The 16,649-nt window shown below is 41.9% G+C and overlaps 1 protein-coding gene across 3 annotated transcripts in view; it reads left to right on the top strand.

Moving 5' to 3' along the window:
• GPAM (glycerol-3-phosphate acyltransferase, mitochondrial) overlaps positions 1-15,029 on the top strand; it is a 921,522-nt gene extending 906,493 nt beyond the window's left edge. For all 3 annotated transcript variants that reach the window (XM_044055836.1, XM_044055838.1, XM_044055837.1), the window contains exon 22: positions 14,394-15,029. In XM_044055836.1, coding sequence (XP_043911771.1) covers positions 14,394-14,510 — 117 coding nt within the window. In that variant the 3' untranslated portion in view covers positions 14,511-15,029. The remainder of the gene's footprint in view (positions 1-14,393) is intronic.
• Positions 15,030-16,649: the final 1,620 nt, after the last annotated feature.

Genomic DNA, 16,649 nt, shown 5'->3' with positions numbered 1-16,649 from the left:
GCATATGTCATGTAGTAATGAGAAACATTTAGTCTGTAAAATAAACTGTAATTTTCCGTAGTCTGTGTATAATTAATGTGGTCATTGTTACTGTTTGAGGTCTTGTGATTTATATTTCACAAACCATATAGTATCGGTAGAAAATTAGTTTATAAAATATCAAATTCCGATTGTTTTCCCAGTGTAGAAAATATATACTTGTGTGTGTGTGTGTGTGTGTGTGTGTGTGTGTGTGTGTGCGCGCGTGTGTATGTTGCAGTTTGTAAGACATCAGACTTGATTTTTTTTCAGGGTGATTTATAAATTTTGTGTGTATGTGTGCTGGTTCATTGGTAGTTTACCATGAAAAAAAGGCTTCTTAATTAAGTTTTGTATACTAAATTTTGCTGACAGACGTTTGAGCTGGTACTCACTGCATAAATGTCCTAATGATGCATAAATGTCATAATGATGAAGAAGTTGAGCATAATCCACAATGCATTGGTGAGTCAGATCAAAATAATATTGAAAGATAAAGAATGATTTTGGTGCAAAGTGTACAAGTTTGTCGTAACAAAATAGTAATGCACAGTTAGATTTAGAGGACAGCTTCTTGGTACATATCTTATATGTTCACACCTGCAGAACTTTGTACCTCAAAGGCTGCCGTCAGGCGCGGGTCCTCGATCAATTCGATTCAAAAGTCCAGCAGCGTCGGTTGTCGCAAATCGCTTCCCCCCTGCAGTCAGTGCGGGGGGGTATAAAGAACCCAGCCGGCCATTTTTTTTCTTCTCTTTCTTTGCCTGTGCGAGCAGAAGAAGCAGTTAGTGCAAGTGTGGTCGCGGTCCTGACTGAAAAAAATTTAAAAAAAGAAAAAAGTCTTCTTAAAAGCTAAGCTAAGTATTTTGTTGCCTTTTCTTACCTCCCGATGTGGGGAAGCAAATACCGCATAGTTTCCATTCCTCCTCTGTATACCTTTGTTTTAGACCCACCACCACGGTCTCTGTCTGTGTCACTGTTGTGCTACATTCAACAAACGCTATTGGGGCGTCGAGGCGGGAGTTTTTTTTTTCAATTTTTTTTAACTATCATAACTCGGATACTCCGACACGGATACTCCGACACGGTTAGCAAGAAAAAAAAGACAAGACACGACCGGACACTCGACGTCCGCACCACCGAAACCACGCCAAAGCCTCGGTTCTCCTGGTCTCAGGCCTTCCCCTGCTTACGACAGCGCCTGATCTATGGCGATGTCTCCCTCACATGCTCCTCTCTCCTACACCACCGACACCCTCGGCCCACTCACTCCCTGATACGAAGTTGAAACACACAGGAACAGTCTTACTCCCTTTTTGACTCCTCTGATGAGGAGAGTCTCCTCCTCTCCTATCCCCCTGAGATTTCTCATTTTTATTCAGATTCCAGAAAAAGGCAGGGGGAATTTTTTGTTATCCTAGATGATGTTTACTCGAGGCCTGCCTTAACCCAGACTCTCTACCTCCAGCTCCAGTTAAGCCTGACAGGTACTACAGGGTTCTCCCACCAATTTCTTTTTACAAAACAAAAGCCATGCTGCTGACCTAGAAACCATCTCACAGGGACCCAGGGGAGGGCTTCCATTGCATGCCAAAATCCATTGCCTTCGAGAGATTCAGATCCTTAGAAAAGGTGGGAAAAAAAAATATCCTATCTCTACCTTAACCATGAGGGCCTTAAACTTAAACAGTCAGTGCTATATGCTAAAATAAGTTTCTGTTATCTCAATTGAAGCTAAATTACTAGGCGCCCCTCTTCAAAAGGATGTACTATTTGGGGCAAATGCTGAGGAAGTATTACGAAAAATGAGGAAAAAGCTAAACTGGTCCTTTCCTGCCACGACACACCCCCAAGAGGCAGATACAGGGGCGAGGGGCAGGGGGACAAACAAGGAGGATCGTCAGAGGAGAGACACAAGCTCCTCTCCAACAAAGAGGTAGTGAGGACAACTAATGGCAGCCCCTTAGGAGGAAAGCTGGCACTATTCTCGACAAATGGATCCTGGACATTATAAACAGAGGCTACAAATTAAGCTATTCAAGAGGTACCTACACGAACACAAGGTCAAGGTTTTTATTCCAGGCTATTTCTGGCGCCAAGGAAGAAAAGATTGGAGTCTTGGCTGGTAACATTGGACCTCAAGGAGGCATACCTGCATGTCCCAGTCAGACAAAATTGCAGAAGATACCTCAGATTTCTTGCAGGTTCAACCCATTATCAATTCTCTTCATTGCCCTTTGGCTTATCTACTGCGCCCAGAGTATTCCGAAAATGCCTGGCATCCATTCTTCTGAAACATCTGGCTTATGTAATAATGTTATTAAACTCTCTGGGATACACAGTCAACAAAGAAATCAAGGCTAATACCCTCGAATATAATTTTCCTGGGTGCCAATTTGGACACAAACAGGGCAACTAATTCAATATTTCAGAACACTGGCAAATTGCACCAGGCTGACTGCAAGGAAAATCCTGCAGGCTCTGGGATTCATGGCATCTTGCATCTTGCTAATCCCATGTGCAAAGCTGCATATGAGAAAACTACAATGGTAACTAAAAAACATATGGTCTCAACCCAGCCACAGTTTGGAAACAATAGTACCACTACTTCCATGTCTGCAAAAGGAATTTCTGTGGTGGGCTCAAGCATGTCAAACAAACACAGGTCTTCCATTCAGCAAGCCTCAAGCAAATCAAGTCATCACAACAGATGCCTCGGACTTACGCCTGGGTAGCGCACAAGACCGGTGCATTCAGGGCAAGGGCAAAAAAAAGAAAAGCACCTTCACATCAATCAAAAGAAATGCTAGCAGTAATAAATGCTATTATAGCTTTCCAACCAGGTCAACTATTGATGACAACACCACAGTTATGTGGTACATAAACAAGCAGGGAGGAACACATTCCTATCCCCTATGCAGACTGGCCATATCACTTTGGAACATGGCCATGGACTTACAAATGGAATTACAAGCACAGTACTTGCCTGGCAAGGAAAACACAACCTAAGCAGGAATATGACAGATCCACACGAATGGATGTTGCATCCTTTTACAGAAATAATCCAAGAATGGGGAAGGCCAGACATAGATCTCTTTGCCTCCCACAAAAATCATCAATTGACAAAATTCTGCTCGAGGACCTTCCATCCAAAGGCCTGGAGAGTGGACGCTCTCTTTCAGCTGGACATCAATGACAGTTTATGCCTTCCCGCCTCTTCCTCTGCTGCCCAAAGTCCTATTGAAGACCAGAGCAGACAGACCAAAGATGATCCTCATTGCGAGCCTGACTCATTCCCTCCATGGACCCTGCCTCTAATGCCTCTTCTTTTGACTCAGCACAGCTTCAAAACTCTTCACAGTCAGCTAAAAACACTCAATCTAGCCACATGGAAGATTCCTTAGCATCACAGCAGGCCCTACTCTCCAAGGAGGTGCAGGATGTCAAGGCCATCAACTAGAAAAGCTTACTCCGCAAAATGGAAATGTTTTTGTGTCTGGAATGAGAAAAGAAAGGCCAGAAAAGCTGAATTCACCTCAAATACTACAATATTTGGCTGAACTGCTAAGCAGTGGACTTTCGTTCTCCTCCATCAAAATCCATGCCTCAGCCATTTCGGCAGAATACAACACTGATCCTCCTTTATTCTCTCAGGCTAAGAATTTGGGACCTCCAAGGAAACAACCAATACCTGCTTGGGATCTAAATTTCATTTTGGAAAAACTGACTTTGCCTCCTTTTGAGCCAGCTGCTTCATCAGATTTGCAATATTTGTCCTGGAAAACAGCTTTTCTTCTGGCTATCACTTCAGCTCGTAGAGTTTCAGAACTACAGGCCCTCATGGCTGTCCAGCCTTTTATCATCTTCCATCAAGACAGAGTTTCCTTACGAACCAACCCGTCCTTTATGCCTAAAGTGGTATCCAGGGTAGCTTTAAATCAGGCCATACATTTACCTACTTTTTATCCCAATCCTCAAAACAAAGGGGAGAGATTACTACATTCCTTGGACATCCACAGGCAACTGCGTTATTATTTGGACAGAACAAAACCTTTCAGAAAATCAGAACAGCTCTTTGTGGCCTATGCGGTAGGAGCTCAAGGAAAGCCAATTTCCAAGCAGAAAATCTCAAAATGGATAGCCCAATGCATACGCTTTTGCTATTCCTTTCATGGCAAAACTGTTCCTACAGGCATTAGAACTCATTCCACCAGGGCCACAGCCACCTCTGCAGCCTTCCTCCGAGGAGTTCCTACCAAGGATATCTTGGAGTTCTGTGCATACCTTCTCCAAACACTACAACTTACCATTATACCCCAAATCTAGAGCAGGCTTTGCCACTGCAGGCTTACAGGGCATTTTGGTTCCTCCTAGTTCCACCTAGTACCTACCACCCTTTTCTTAGCTTTGGGATTCTACCCATCTGTTATGACTGCAGCTGTATGCACGATGAACATAGTACAGTTTTGTACCTACCATAAATGTAGATGTTTGAGTGCTTTTTGATTATGTTGCATTGCATTACTTCATAATTTTATGTATTGCCTTCTTGGGCACCTGACATCTGGGGCAATGGTTCTTTTATACCCCTGTCGCACTGACGCCAGGGAAGAAGCGCGCAACCAACGACGCCCGGACCTAGACTTTTGAATTCGGCCGACTGAGGACCCGCCTGATGGCAGGAGAACCCATCTGTTATGACTGCAGCTGTATTAGCACTCGAACATCTACATTTATGGTAGGTACAAAACTGTACTTTCTCACACCTATACAGTAAATCCCCGCGTTTCTGTTGAGCCCATCAGACCATGCCCATGAAAGAAGGAACTGAATGACAATGTGGGCACTTGTAAGTCCTGGCATAGGTTTCCAGCTTGTTCATTAACGCTATGAAGCTGTACACAGTGAAACAGTGTGTAAGCAAAATACATTCATACATTGCTGATATTTAATACGTTTTGTGCATGAGTAAACTCTGATGCATAAGTGCAAACCATAGAGATTTCTGGTGCTCTGTGTGCAAGTCTGCCACACAGCCGAGGTTCAGCGATTGGGTATAATGCTGATACATAAGGCATTCAGAGCCAGGATTACATACATAGCATTGCTTTGCTTTGCACTGTAGCCCAGGGTTTTACATACCTTGACTTGCATGTAAGTGTGAGGGATGTGTCTGAAGCATAAGCCAAAGGTATACAAGCACCTGCATAATTCATGAACACAAAATATAGATTAAATGTCTTAAACTGTGTAAATGCCATTAGACATAGAATACCTACTCTAAACAAAAAGGAAGGATGTCATAATTAGGTTGCTGGTTACACTGAAGTTAATAAATTAATGCCTGTAGCCTTGATTGCACTGTATTCTTAACCATACCTGCAGTACTGGTTCTGCTGAAAGGCAGATCTCTTTATAACTTAATCAGGTTATTGACTTTTCAGTATTCAGAGTCACAATTAAATGCATTAGTTTTGAGAAAAGTAGTTTGACTGAACAAAACAAATCTGCTTTTCTTATTTAGCCAAAAAGATTTTCTCACATTTAATTTGTTTACTCTTTGCCTTAGGCAGTTGCTGTCCAGCCTGCTGGTAGTCAGGGATGTGACATCTAATTTACTGACTGCAGGAAGGCAGGAATGAGATAAAGAAGAATGATTAAGTTATAACTGAAGGCCAGTTTGAAAACGCAGCACTCATGATTATGGCCCGTATATATTGGTAAAGTTTCTTACTTGTTTCATGAATAAGGAGATCGAGAAGGAACCGAAGCAGCAGCCACAAAGTACTGGTTCAGAAATGCCTACAATTAATGACAGATAGCAAACCTTGCTCGGGTGTTGACATGCTAAATATTTCAAAGCTAGTCCGCTTAACAAGAATTCACACACATCTCTCAAAGTAGGCTCATCTTAGTAAACAGAAGCAGTAATGCTGCAGTTTACTGTAATAATGTTCACTGCAGGTGATAATATAGGACTTGTCCTGATATCTGCACCATTTTTCTAAGCCAGTACATTAATTCAACCAGGGTGTTAGAAATCTACCCAAAGAGGGGAGGAGATCAAGCAACACGAGGCCAGTTCTCCTTCCCTAGAGGCAGTATTTGGATTGCCTTCATTCACTGGTGGAGAGTGATGGCAAGCTCCATATAAACAGGTTATTATTATTTGTTTATTTTATTTATCCTTTGTTGACCGGATTAGTCCCACTGGGCTGCTAGTCTCTTTTCAGGGTAGACCTATGGTGGTATTTATGCTGACGGAGATTTGACCAGGGCATCGGGGAACGTCCACAACTCTTTTCAGAAGGTGCCATGGAATTATTTGCATCCACTGGAGCTACCACAAACTCAAGCATATAGGACCTTGATTTAACATCTCATCCAAATAATGGCATACTCATCCAAATAATGGCATACTCATCCAAATAGTGGCGTAGTCGGTATTCTAGGCAGCAGCTGCTCATGCTACACTGCACGGTCAGTAATTTGAAAATTAATCCACGGTCACCTGGAGTGGGACTAGAACCTACTGTTATCTGATCTGCCTGCACCAAAAGCAAGCATGCTACCTGCTGAGATACTGACACCATTAAATACTAAATTTGGTACATTTTCAAAAGGGGTGCATGTCAGTATTAAAGACCTTGCTCAGAGTGATGGATACCCGACTTACGTTTCCTGGTCTGTCAGTAATTTGCTAACTGAGTTTAGACCTTTATCTTCTGATAATTGATACCTTTCTCCCTTTTACTTCCTGATCTACTCTGTCTGAATGCATGGGTTAGTATTCATTTCTGCTGCCATTTTAAAACCTGTTTTCTTATCTTAAACCTTACCTCTTCTTCCCTTACTTCTGTGCAATCAGTATGCCCAAGCAGTGAAACCATCATATTGGATTAGTTTCCTTTTGTGTAGCTGCCATTATACCATTACATGGCTCATACTGCTGTACATTTTTGTGTCTTGCTGTGTTGTAGGTGTTTGTATAGTTTAATCTGCCTTACATGTATATTATGCACACCTGTCTGCATGCATGGTGGAGGAAATGCTGTGGAATTGCATAGGGCATAATGCTATGACACCAGATGAACTAGCAACCCAGCCCATGGAGAATGTAGCATAAGAAGGTGGGAGTGAACAGCTAGTGCCAGTTTGTACATCCTGGAGGAAGGGAGGTGACTGCATTCACTTTTATACTGACACCCACCAGATGAGGTACATGGCATGCAGCACATGAACTCAGAATGTGCTGCTAGCACTGTCAAGCCTATATTCATGTGGTAGTTTTCATCACACATATGTGAGGGTAACCAAAAGCATAGAGGAAGGAGTAGTGGGCTTCAGTTGGTGAACAAAATACAAAATCTCCTGAATATTCCTTGGTTGATGGCTACCAATTTACTTTGCTCCTTCCCAATAAGGAAAACAAATGTGTATGATCAGTAGCAGGGGTCCAGATGGTTGACAAGCACTGGGGTTAGAAAAAATGCACCAAAAAACTCCCAAGAGATATGGTATTGTATTGCTCAGGACCAGTACACTATGAGTTGCAAGGAAGAAGCCAACATTCAGTTCTGAAGCATTACTGCAGTAGGTCTGTAAAGTGTTGTGTTACTGTGTGTTAATAAGGTGCTTTCACTCCCCTGTCAAAGCAAATTTCATGACATTGATGCCAAAAAACACATAGCAGCTTGGCTATGATCCGAGACCTAATCATAATCCTCTATTTTTCACAATGCGTGCAATAACTGCATACTGACAGATGTACATCGCACATTTCAGATTCTCTTTCTATGTCTTGCATTTGTTTGTAGTGCTAATAAGGTGGCATGTATAGCATTGTTTGCTGTCAGAATGGAGGAAAGCTCCAAAACTTTCCCTTTGTGCATGTATCCTGTCTTCTGTTGCATCGGTGTTACATTACTGTAGCAAATGTTCATTGTGTACTGACTGAACAAGTATCACACTTAGTGTGTACCAGAATCAGTATGAGAGCACCGCACTTAGTGTGCACCCAAATCATTGAGTACTGCATATAGTGTGCACCAAAATCAGTATGTGAGCGACACACTTGGTGTTCAAGAATCAGTATATGAGTGGCACACTTAGTGTGTACTAGAATCAGTATAGTGAGTAACAAATTTAGTGTGCACCAGAATCATGTGAGTAACAAACCTAGTGTGCATCAGAATCATCATGTGAGTACTGTACTTAATGTGATCAGAATCCGTATTAGAGTATCATACTTAATGCGTACCAGAATCAGTATGCAAGTACAAAACTTGTGTGTGTACCAGAGTCCGTATGCGAGTACAGCACACACTTAATGTGTACCAGCATCAGTATCATAGGAGATTACTAGGCTATCAACCCGGAGCGTAGCCATTTCAACCCAGTGTAATACTGTAGAAGTACCTGTCAGTACCCAAGATTGCATTTAGCAATGATTGCCCATGTCAAGGAGGGTTGTGCACTATCCCTAGTAAGAATTTAGGGTGCCCCATCCACTCGTCTTGGTTCCTCGTGAACAGTGTCATAGAGATGTTCTGTTTCACATGAATTGGTACCCTGTTCCAAAGACGTGGCAGTCACTGGGAGATGAATCTGTTCCTCCAGCATGTCCTGTTTAAGTCACATGCCGTATTTAAGTCCCCTGGAATGGGTAGCTCTAGACCAGTTTGATTTACAGATATGCAGGAAGTTCATTAGGTTTGGGTCTTGGGTTGCTCTGTAGGCCAGGCATAAGTCTTCCCTAAGAAGTCTATACAATACGGAGCATAGTGATAGGAACTTTAATTGGTCTGTGTAAGGCACATGCTGGAGGCCCTTGATCTTCTTTGTTAGAAAACTCTAAGGTCTCTCTAACTGCTGCAGGTGCTTAATACGGTACATACTGAATGGGACATTATACTCGATTATGGGCTGGATAAGTGCTGGGTATAGGAAGGTTGTAACTTCTTTTACTCTCAGGTCGATGCCTTTATTAATCAAGTGAGCTACATGTAAATCTTTCCTTACAGTGGTAGACACGTGGTGGTCAAAGTTAAGGTCACGGTCATCCTATGATCCATGGTCCCTTACTACTTCGTGAATACTTACAGTATTGTTGTTGATTTGATAGTGTGAAGGGACATTGTGCCAAAGGGAATTCTGATGCATTTCTTTGCATTTAGTTTGAGACCATGTCTAATACACCAGTCATTGGTCTGTGTGAGACCCTCCTGGAGTTTACTGACATAATTTGGGGATTCAGTGATTGCACCTAGTTTACAGCCATCTGTAAGCTTGGTCAGCCACAATGCTTTAGTTTTGACCTGAACTTCTGAGAAGTATATACCAAACAGTAGGGGGCCCAGCACTTACCCCTTTGGCACCCTGCTGGTTGATGTGGAGTCACCCACTTTGATAGTGTGTGTGTATGGTTTGTGAGACAGTTGGCAACCCATCTTACAATGAAGGGGTTTGCATTCAGTTTGCCAAGTGTATTGGTAATGCCTGAATGTGGGATTGTGTTGAAAGCCCTTGCCAAGTCGAGATATGCTGTTTGCACAGATTTGCCCTCATCAGTGGCTGTGGTCACACTTTTAAAGAAATCCATCAGATTTAACAATCAGGATCTGCCCTTCACACAGCTAAATTGGGTAGGATCCAGGGTTTGGAGGTCACCCATGTCTTTATTTATGAGGTCCACAATAATATGTTCCATAGCCTTACAGATGAGGCTGGTCATGCTTGTGGGTCTGTAATTCCCCGGCTCTGTTGCTAGGCCACAAAGTGTGTGCCAGAATCAGTATAGGAGTACCTCTACCACATGTGTATGTACCAGTGTCAGTACACTTAGTGTATAGCAGCTTTACTATATTACTACCAAAGTTAGTGCATTCTAGACTTGGTGTGAGATTTACTTTACACAGTATTAGTAGGTTCTGTACTTATCAAGTACCAAAGTTGAGTTCCAAACTTACTCACAACATTTTCTGACTAGAATCATGCCACTGCAGAAGCCCAACTAATGAGAATGAAAGAACAGCTGATCCAGTTCAGTGAAAAGCTGCATGTCTGCGCTTATTCCTGAAATGACACTTTAATTATATGTCCATGTTCAAGCATAATTCTCTGAAACTTTATCTAAGACATCTCAAGCAGCATTTGAGATCATGCTTTATATGTGCACCAGATACTTGACTCTATAGGCCATGCAAGTGATGCATTGTACAAAGTTCAGATATTTTCACATGATGTAATGACTACATGTATGTTAACGTTTTTCTGCTTAGAAATGTTCATACTTTCAGAACATATCTCTTCTAGGTTTGCATAGTACTAAAGTCAAACATATTTTCCCATAAAAATGGAATTTTTCTATCACCGCATTCAAGCATGCATGCAACACCACAAAGTCCCTCTTTTGATAAAGGCAAAATAGTCCATACCGCTGAAATGTATATCTGAATATGCGTGTTTACCTCTTGAATGTCAGTCTTATTGTATTGGGAAGGTGGGTGTAAATGTATAATTCCATGAAATATTTCAGATGTTTCTAATATTGTTTGAGATGTTGTAGATATTGCCCCAGAGTGCAAAGTTTTTTTATGTTCTAAGTGAAGACTTGACGTTTCTTCTCTCAATAGTGAGAAATATGTGTTAAGTCCAGAACTTTTAAATTAGCTCCATCAGTTCTTTTCATAGTGGGAAATGTGGCGTAAGTCCAGGCAAACTAAGTTCTCTCTACATCTAAGTGTTGTATATTTTCCTGAGAAATGTTCAGACTGCTTTAGAGATGCATCATGCTATTCATAAATTTAATGCACAGTTGCGCAAATGCATTCTCTGTACTCTCTGGCATACCATCTGTCATTACCATGACTCATAGACATAGATTGTAATAACGGTACAGAAAAGAAAGCAATTTTCTTTGAGTGGCACTCATTTGCATAGCACACAGTAGTGTACTGCGAGAACCAGTGCTACTGAACGAATCACTGTCTGACAGGATGACAGAGCACAAAGCAGCAAGGAGCAGCTACTTTATAAGATACGAGATGTGTCTGACACTACAGAGAGATTTATAAATGGGTTTCATTCTTTAAACATGGCAGTATAGCTAGGTTCATTACCATAATAGAAGGGATCTGATGATGTTTCAACTCCTATTGGCAGAAGCTGTTGTGCATCACTGTTAACAGAAACCCTGTACAAGCATGTTAGTAGCTGCATGGAGGCAGTTGTACCCACCTGGAAGAAGTACATAACTAACTCAAAAAAAAAAAAAACAAGCCACCCTGGTGGAATCACAAAATCAGTAGGCTGTATAAAATGCAGAAGAAAATCATGGCAAAACTTAGGAAGTGCAGCAACCAGCAGGATAAAAGCATGCCCGTCAAACTAAGCAAACAACTCGGAGGACAAATAGTCTACCAAAGCCAAATTTCAGGTAAGTATGGCCTCCCAGGCCAAGGACAACCACAAAGCATTCTTTAGTTATGCCCTTATCCCCTCTCCCCCCTCAACCTTCCCTCAGGAAATACCATTAGATATGACTCCCCCTACTATCACTAGGGAATAGGTCTTTAATGCTGTCTCTAAGACCAAGAACACTGCATCAATGGGCCCAGACAATATCCCAAGATGCCTTCTAAATAGTATGAAACATGACCTTTCAGGACCTCTGGAATTATTATTTAACTGTAGCCTCCAAACAGGCTTCATGCCTCATGAATGGAGAAAGGCAACAGTCATCCCTGTGCATAAAAGTGGGCTATCATCAGACCCTGGAAACTACAGACCCATAAGTCTCACTAGTCTTGTATGTAAAGCCATGAAAAGATTTGTCATGGAGATGATCAGTAGAGATTTAGTAAACCTCCAGACACTGGACCGACCCAGTTTGGTTTCGTCAAGGGCAGATCGTGCCTACTCAACCTGGTGGACTTATTTGAGAAGGTCCCCAAAGCAATGGATGAGGGTAGAATCATGTACACTGCCTACCTTGACCTGGCCAAAGCATTTGACACAGTACCCCACTTGGGTATTGTTCACAACCTCAGGAGGTTAAGTACAAACCTGTATGTCACCCGGTGGATAGCCAGTTGGCTCACAGACAGGACCCAGGAAGTTAAATCACCTCTACAAAGAGGTCAGTCACAAGTGGAGTCCCTCAGGGATCAGTCCTTGGACTGCTCCTTTTTGGCATTTACTTCTCAGAAGTCAAGGCCAATGTCACTGGTGGCTGACTAAATTTGCAGATGATTGCAAATTAGGAGCTGTCATTAAATCTCACACTGACACAAATGTTCTCCAGTTGGGGCTGACACAGACAAACAACTGGTGTTAGAGCCATGAACTAAAACTAAATGCTAAGAAATGCATAATAGAATCCTTTGGGAAATCATCCATCCCTGGTAACAATCATATTGACAACACACCCCTTAGAGTTGACCCAGTAATCAGGGACAGGGACACACACAGATAGTATTGTAGCCTTTAACCATCACATGTCTACAGTGATGAGGAAATCATTTTTATGTTGCGCAACTTATAAACAAAGGTATGGCATCTAAGTCCTAGGAAGTCATTGTTCCACTGTATTTGGCATTCATAGGTAGGTACTAGGCTATTGGCCCTAGGGCCTATACAAGTTAGCCAAAAAGGTGCCCTGGCTTTCGCCACCCAAGAAAATTATTTTCCTGTGCCCCTGTCAAGCAGAACCACAGAAGTGATCCCCGGGGTGAATTTCTTATTACCCATCCAATCATCAAGATTTTTCTTGAAGAGTGTTAATGAGGAGCTCTGTTTGACATAGATAGGTAGTCTGTTCCAGAGTATGGGAAGTCTCTGGGACAGGAATCAGACCTCATCAGACCTATTGAGTATAATGCCCACTTTGGTCTGTACTTAACCGGGCATATCCAGCAACTGGAACGTCCACAGAGGTTCTTCACTAAAAGAATACAGGTCTTAAGTAAAATGTCCTATGCAGACTGCCTCAAGTCCCTATCCCTGTATTCTGTCTCCTACAGGCTTTTGAAGAGAGATATATCCCTGGCATACAGGGCATTGTTAGACCCCACTCTGATGGACCTCCTCCATATCCACAAAACAAGCAGCACCAGAATTACCTGTTCTAAAGACTTAAACCTTGCCTGTGATATAAGTAGGACCTGCTGGGGAGATAGTTGTGTGTCCCAGAGACTACTCTGTCTATGGAACAGGTTCCTCATCCATGTGAAACAGAGTTTCTCCCTAACCCAATTCAAGTGCAACTTGGACAATTGGATGGGAAACAGGAAATTCATCCCTGCTATGGCACCTGTGTGTGTAATGGACACAGGTAACCTGTAAATGGCTCAAATCCCAGGCCCATGCTTGCACTTACAAGGGTATCAGAACTTGTCAGAGATTTGGGATGCATGGCTAGGCTTGAAAAGGCCTTTGTAGTTGTTAGCCTAGTAAACACCTATGAACCACAGTGTAAGAATACATACAAGTTTGGTTGTGGGAACAGGTTTGTTTACACCCCAAGAGATTCCATTACAGTGTGTGTGTCTGTGTGTGTGTAAATATATCTATCTATATCTATATATTCTTTATTTTGTTTGCACTGAGGTTGCTGGGCAACACAATAGCTGAGAAGGGAGTATCAGAGCTGTAGGTACTCAGTTCTGGTCACTTAACATATGTAGCTGGGACTGTCATCTCGAAAGCTGGTTTAGTGTTTCTGAACCATGTACAGTCCAGGGTGGGGGCATAATTTTAACTTGTACTCTGATTTTTTTTTAGAGAGAGAGAGCTAAACACATTCACCATCAAGGGCAAAACCTTCTGGAAAATGGCCTGAAACAAAGATGTTAATAGACCTTGATTAGCCATAACTTAGACTATGAAGACAAATGGTTAATAGAACTAATCTTCTTTGGGGAAGTGGGAAGAAATCATAATACTGATAGAAAACCTGCATATTTATCAATAAGTAATTCAGGCTCTACACAGACATTAACCAGGGTAAGTGAGGTGGGAGCTATAACCACTGTGTTACCTTATCACCTGTGCAAACATCTTTAATATTTCCAGTTTTCTTGCAACAGTATTTAAGGGGGCTGGACAGGCACATGGAACTTGTGAGGTTAATGACCAGGGGATTACAGCCGATAAAAATGATGCATAACCAGAAAGGATTGATAACTATTTACTTGTAGTAAAGTTACAGCCAGACCATTAGGGCCTAGATTGGAACTGTGTTGACTTCAATTCGGCCTGCTGTATCTGCCTATAGAGGTGGTAACTTTACAAATCTTTTTTTATTTATATCTTTCTGTCTAGTTACCTTTTGTGTAAAAGTTTGCACATTTAGTAATTTTTTTTTCTTTCCGTAGGTCTTTGTTGAGAAGAAAGAAGGCAGATCAACTGTTTTGGAGCTGAGCGAAACATTTCTACCTCATGAAAATAGACAAAAGCTTGTGGACTACATCCTTAGTTTCAGCATACCATAAATAATTTATAAACTGTAATTTACACAAAGTTAACAGGCGTAGAATTTGTAAAATAAAGCAAAGGAACAAAAGGAGGATTGTGGGTTGGCTCAGCCATCAACCCAATGCTTTTGTCAGTCTTTTACTTAAGAGGTGCTGTTGCTTGGTAAGGCCTTATTAGAACGAGCCACCAGAGGAGTGCCTTCTAGGTTATGCAAAAATCCAGCACTTTCTGATCTTCCTGAGCTACGTATTAATGTTATGCGCACAATTCATTTTTATTAAAACTACTGAAAGAATTTCAGAAAGAAATAAGTACTGATATGCCAGGAGATAACCATATCGGTTAATTAGCTTTTTTAAGACATTTTTTTTATAGCTGAATGTTAGCACTAATATGTTTCTAAAACATGAATGCACTACTGCTTTAATTTATTTTTAACAACACGCCAAAATAACTTTTGGATAAACTTGTGCTGTTCTTTTATATGTTGTATAAACTGTATTTCCCAGATGTTAATTACAGGTATGATGGAATCATTTCCTTTGAGATTGCGGATGTAGCATGTGTCTAGAAGGTAAATTCTTCCTGCCATTTGATCCATCCTACCACTGATTTTGCCCCGTTGTCACATAATCACATTATTTTTCCCTCAGATTTTTTGTGCAGCATGCAAATGTTTAAACTTTTGCCGTTAATCTTGTGAAATCTTTGATATCCTTTGCATGTATAACTGTTGCAGCAATGATATTTGGGAACTCTGCCACAGACAAGTTCTGGCATATGGTCCCATTCCCGAAGCCTTGTATTGTTCCCTCTACTGGCCTCACTCATCCTCTTTAGGGAAGTTGTGATCTTATGTTATAAGGAGACAGCACTGTCTTTCAGTCCTTTTTTATTGTGAACAGTAATGAGTCATCCACTCAGATGTTCTTCATTCCACATTGCTGCAGTCCTAACTATTGGGTAGTCCGCTGTCCAGTCGGCCCGAATACCAAAGTTTCTGAAGCCAGAGTTTCAGACCGAATCAAAGTTGAATATTTTGGTTTTTCTTGCCTCAGTATTTAACCGATGTCAGAAAAAGTGAATAACTGTATTTCTTGTGGGAAACAGATACCTCATAGGGATTACCATACTTTGTGTATACCTTGTTTAGGGCCTGAGCACGAGCGTTGTTGGATGCTGCTCTTGTGCTAGATTTAACAAACGCACTATTAAGAGAAGGTTAGACTGTGCCAGGTTAGTGTTTGGGAAGCGTTAATTATAAAATGCCGCCGGATGCTCCGGCGCTGCTTCGAAAAAAAGGACAAAAACAAAAAGCAGCCTTGGAAGAACCGACAGTCCCAGACGCGGGTTCTTTAGAGGGCTCAGTGGAGCCGGAGGTTTTGCCAGGTGTTTCTTTGGAGTCTCAGGGAGAGACTTTACTGTTACAGGATGTATCCTCTCAGGAAGTAGGCCAGGCTGAGGGGCTTCTCAGGTGGCTGTTCTTCCCTCTCTTCATAAGGTGGTCAGAGCCTCCCTTCTGTTTCCAAGGCTGCTTTGAGGGGCAGGCCGAGTTTTGCTTCAGTGGGGGTTTCTCCTAGTGCTTCAGGGTCTTTGCCTAAGAAACATATGCTTAAAATGGCAGAGGATTTGATTACTATGATAAGGGGTTCTATGCCCTCCTGATAAGAGGCCTAGGGTGGAACCTGAATTTGAGAGTTTTGAGCAATGCTCGAGGCTTCTGAGTCTTCTGAAGACTTGCAGGAGTATCCTCCTTATTCTGATTCTGATGTGGATGATTCTACTCCTTCAGCTTCCCTCCTGAGGATTTTTCATTTTCAGAGACTCTGCATTCCATGAGGGAGCATTTTAAATGGGAAGGTCAAGATTTCTCTGATTCCAGGAAAAGGCTTAGGAATTCTTGTTTTACCCCAGCATAGGCCTTTAGCTATACCTCCTGTTTTGCATGTGGTGGAAGATGTTTTGCAGAGGCTTCCCTGAATCCTGATTCTTTGCCTCCTGCCCCAGTTAAACCGGATAGGTATTATAGGGTGCCTGAAGCTCATAAGTATCTTTTTAAGAGTCCTAGGGCAGACCCGAAACTGTTTCTCAGGGGCCTAAAGGTGTGAAGGCCTCAGTTGTTAAAAATCCTGTCCCTCCTGATAAAGAGGCAAGGG

This window comes from Protopterus annectens, chromosome 14.part0 (assembly GCF_019279795.1).
Source record: "Protopterus annectens isolate FY-2018-M chromosome 14.part0, PAN1.0, whole genome shotgun sequence".
Classification (NCBI taxonomy): Eukaryota; Metazoa; Chordata; order Ceratodontiformes; family Protopteridae; genus Protopterus; species Protopterus annectens.
This window is presented reverse-complemented; position numbering and strand designations above follow the sequence as displayed.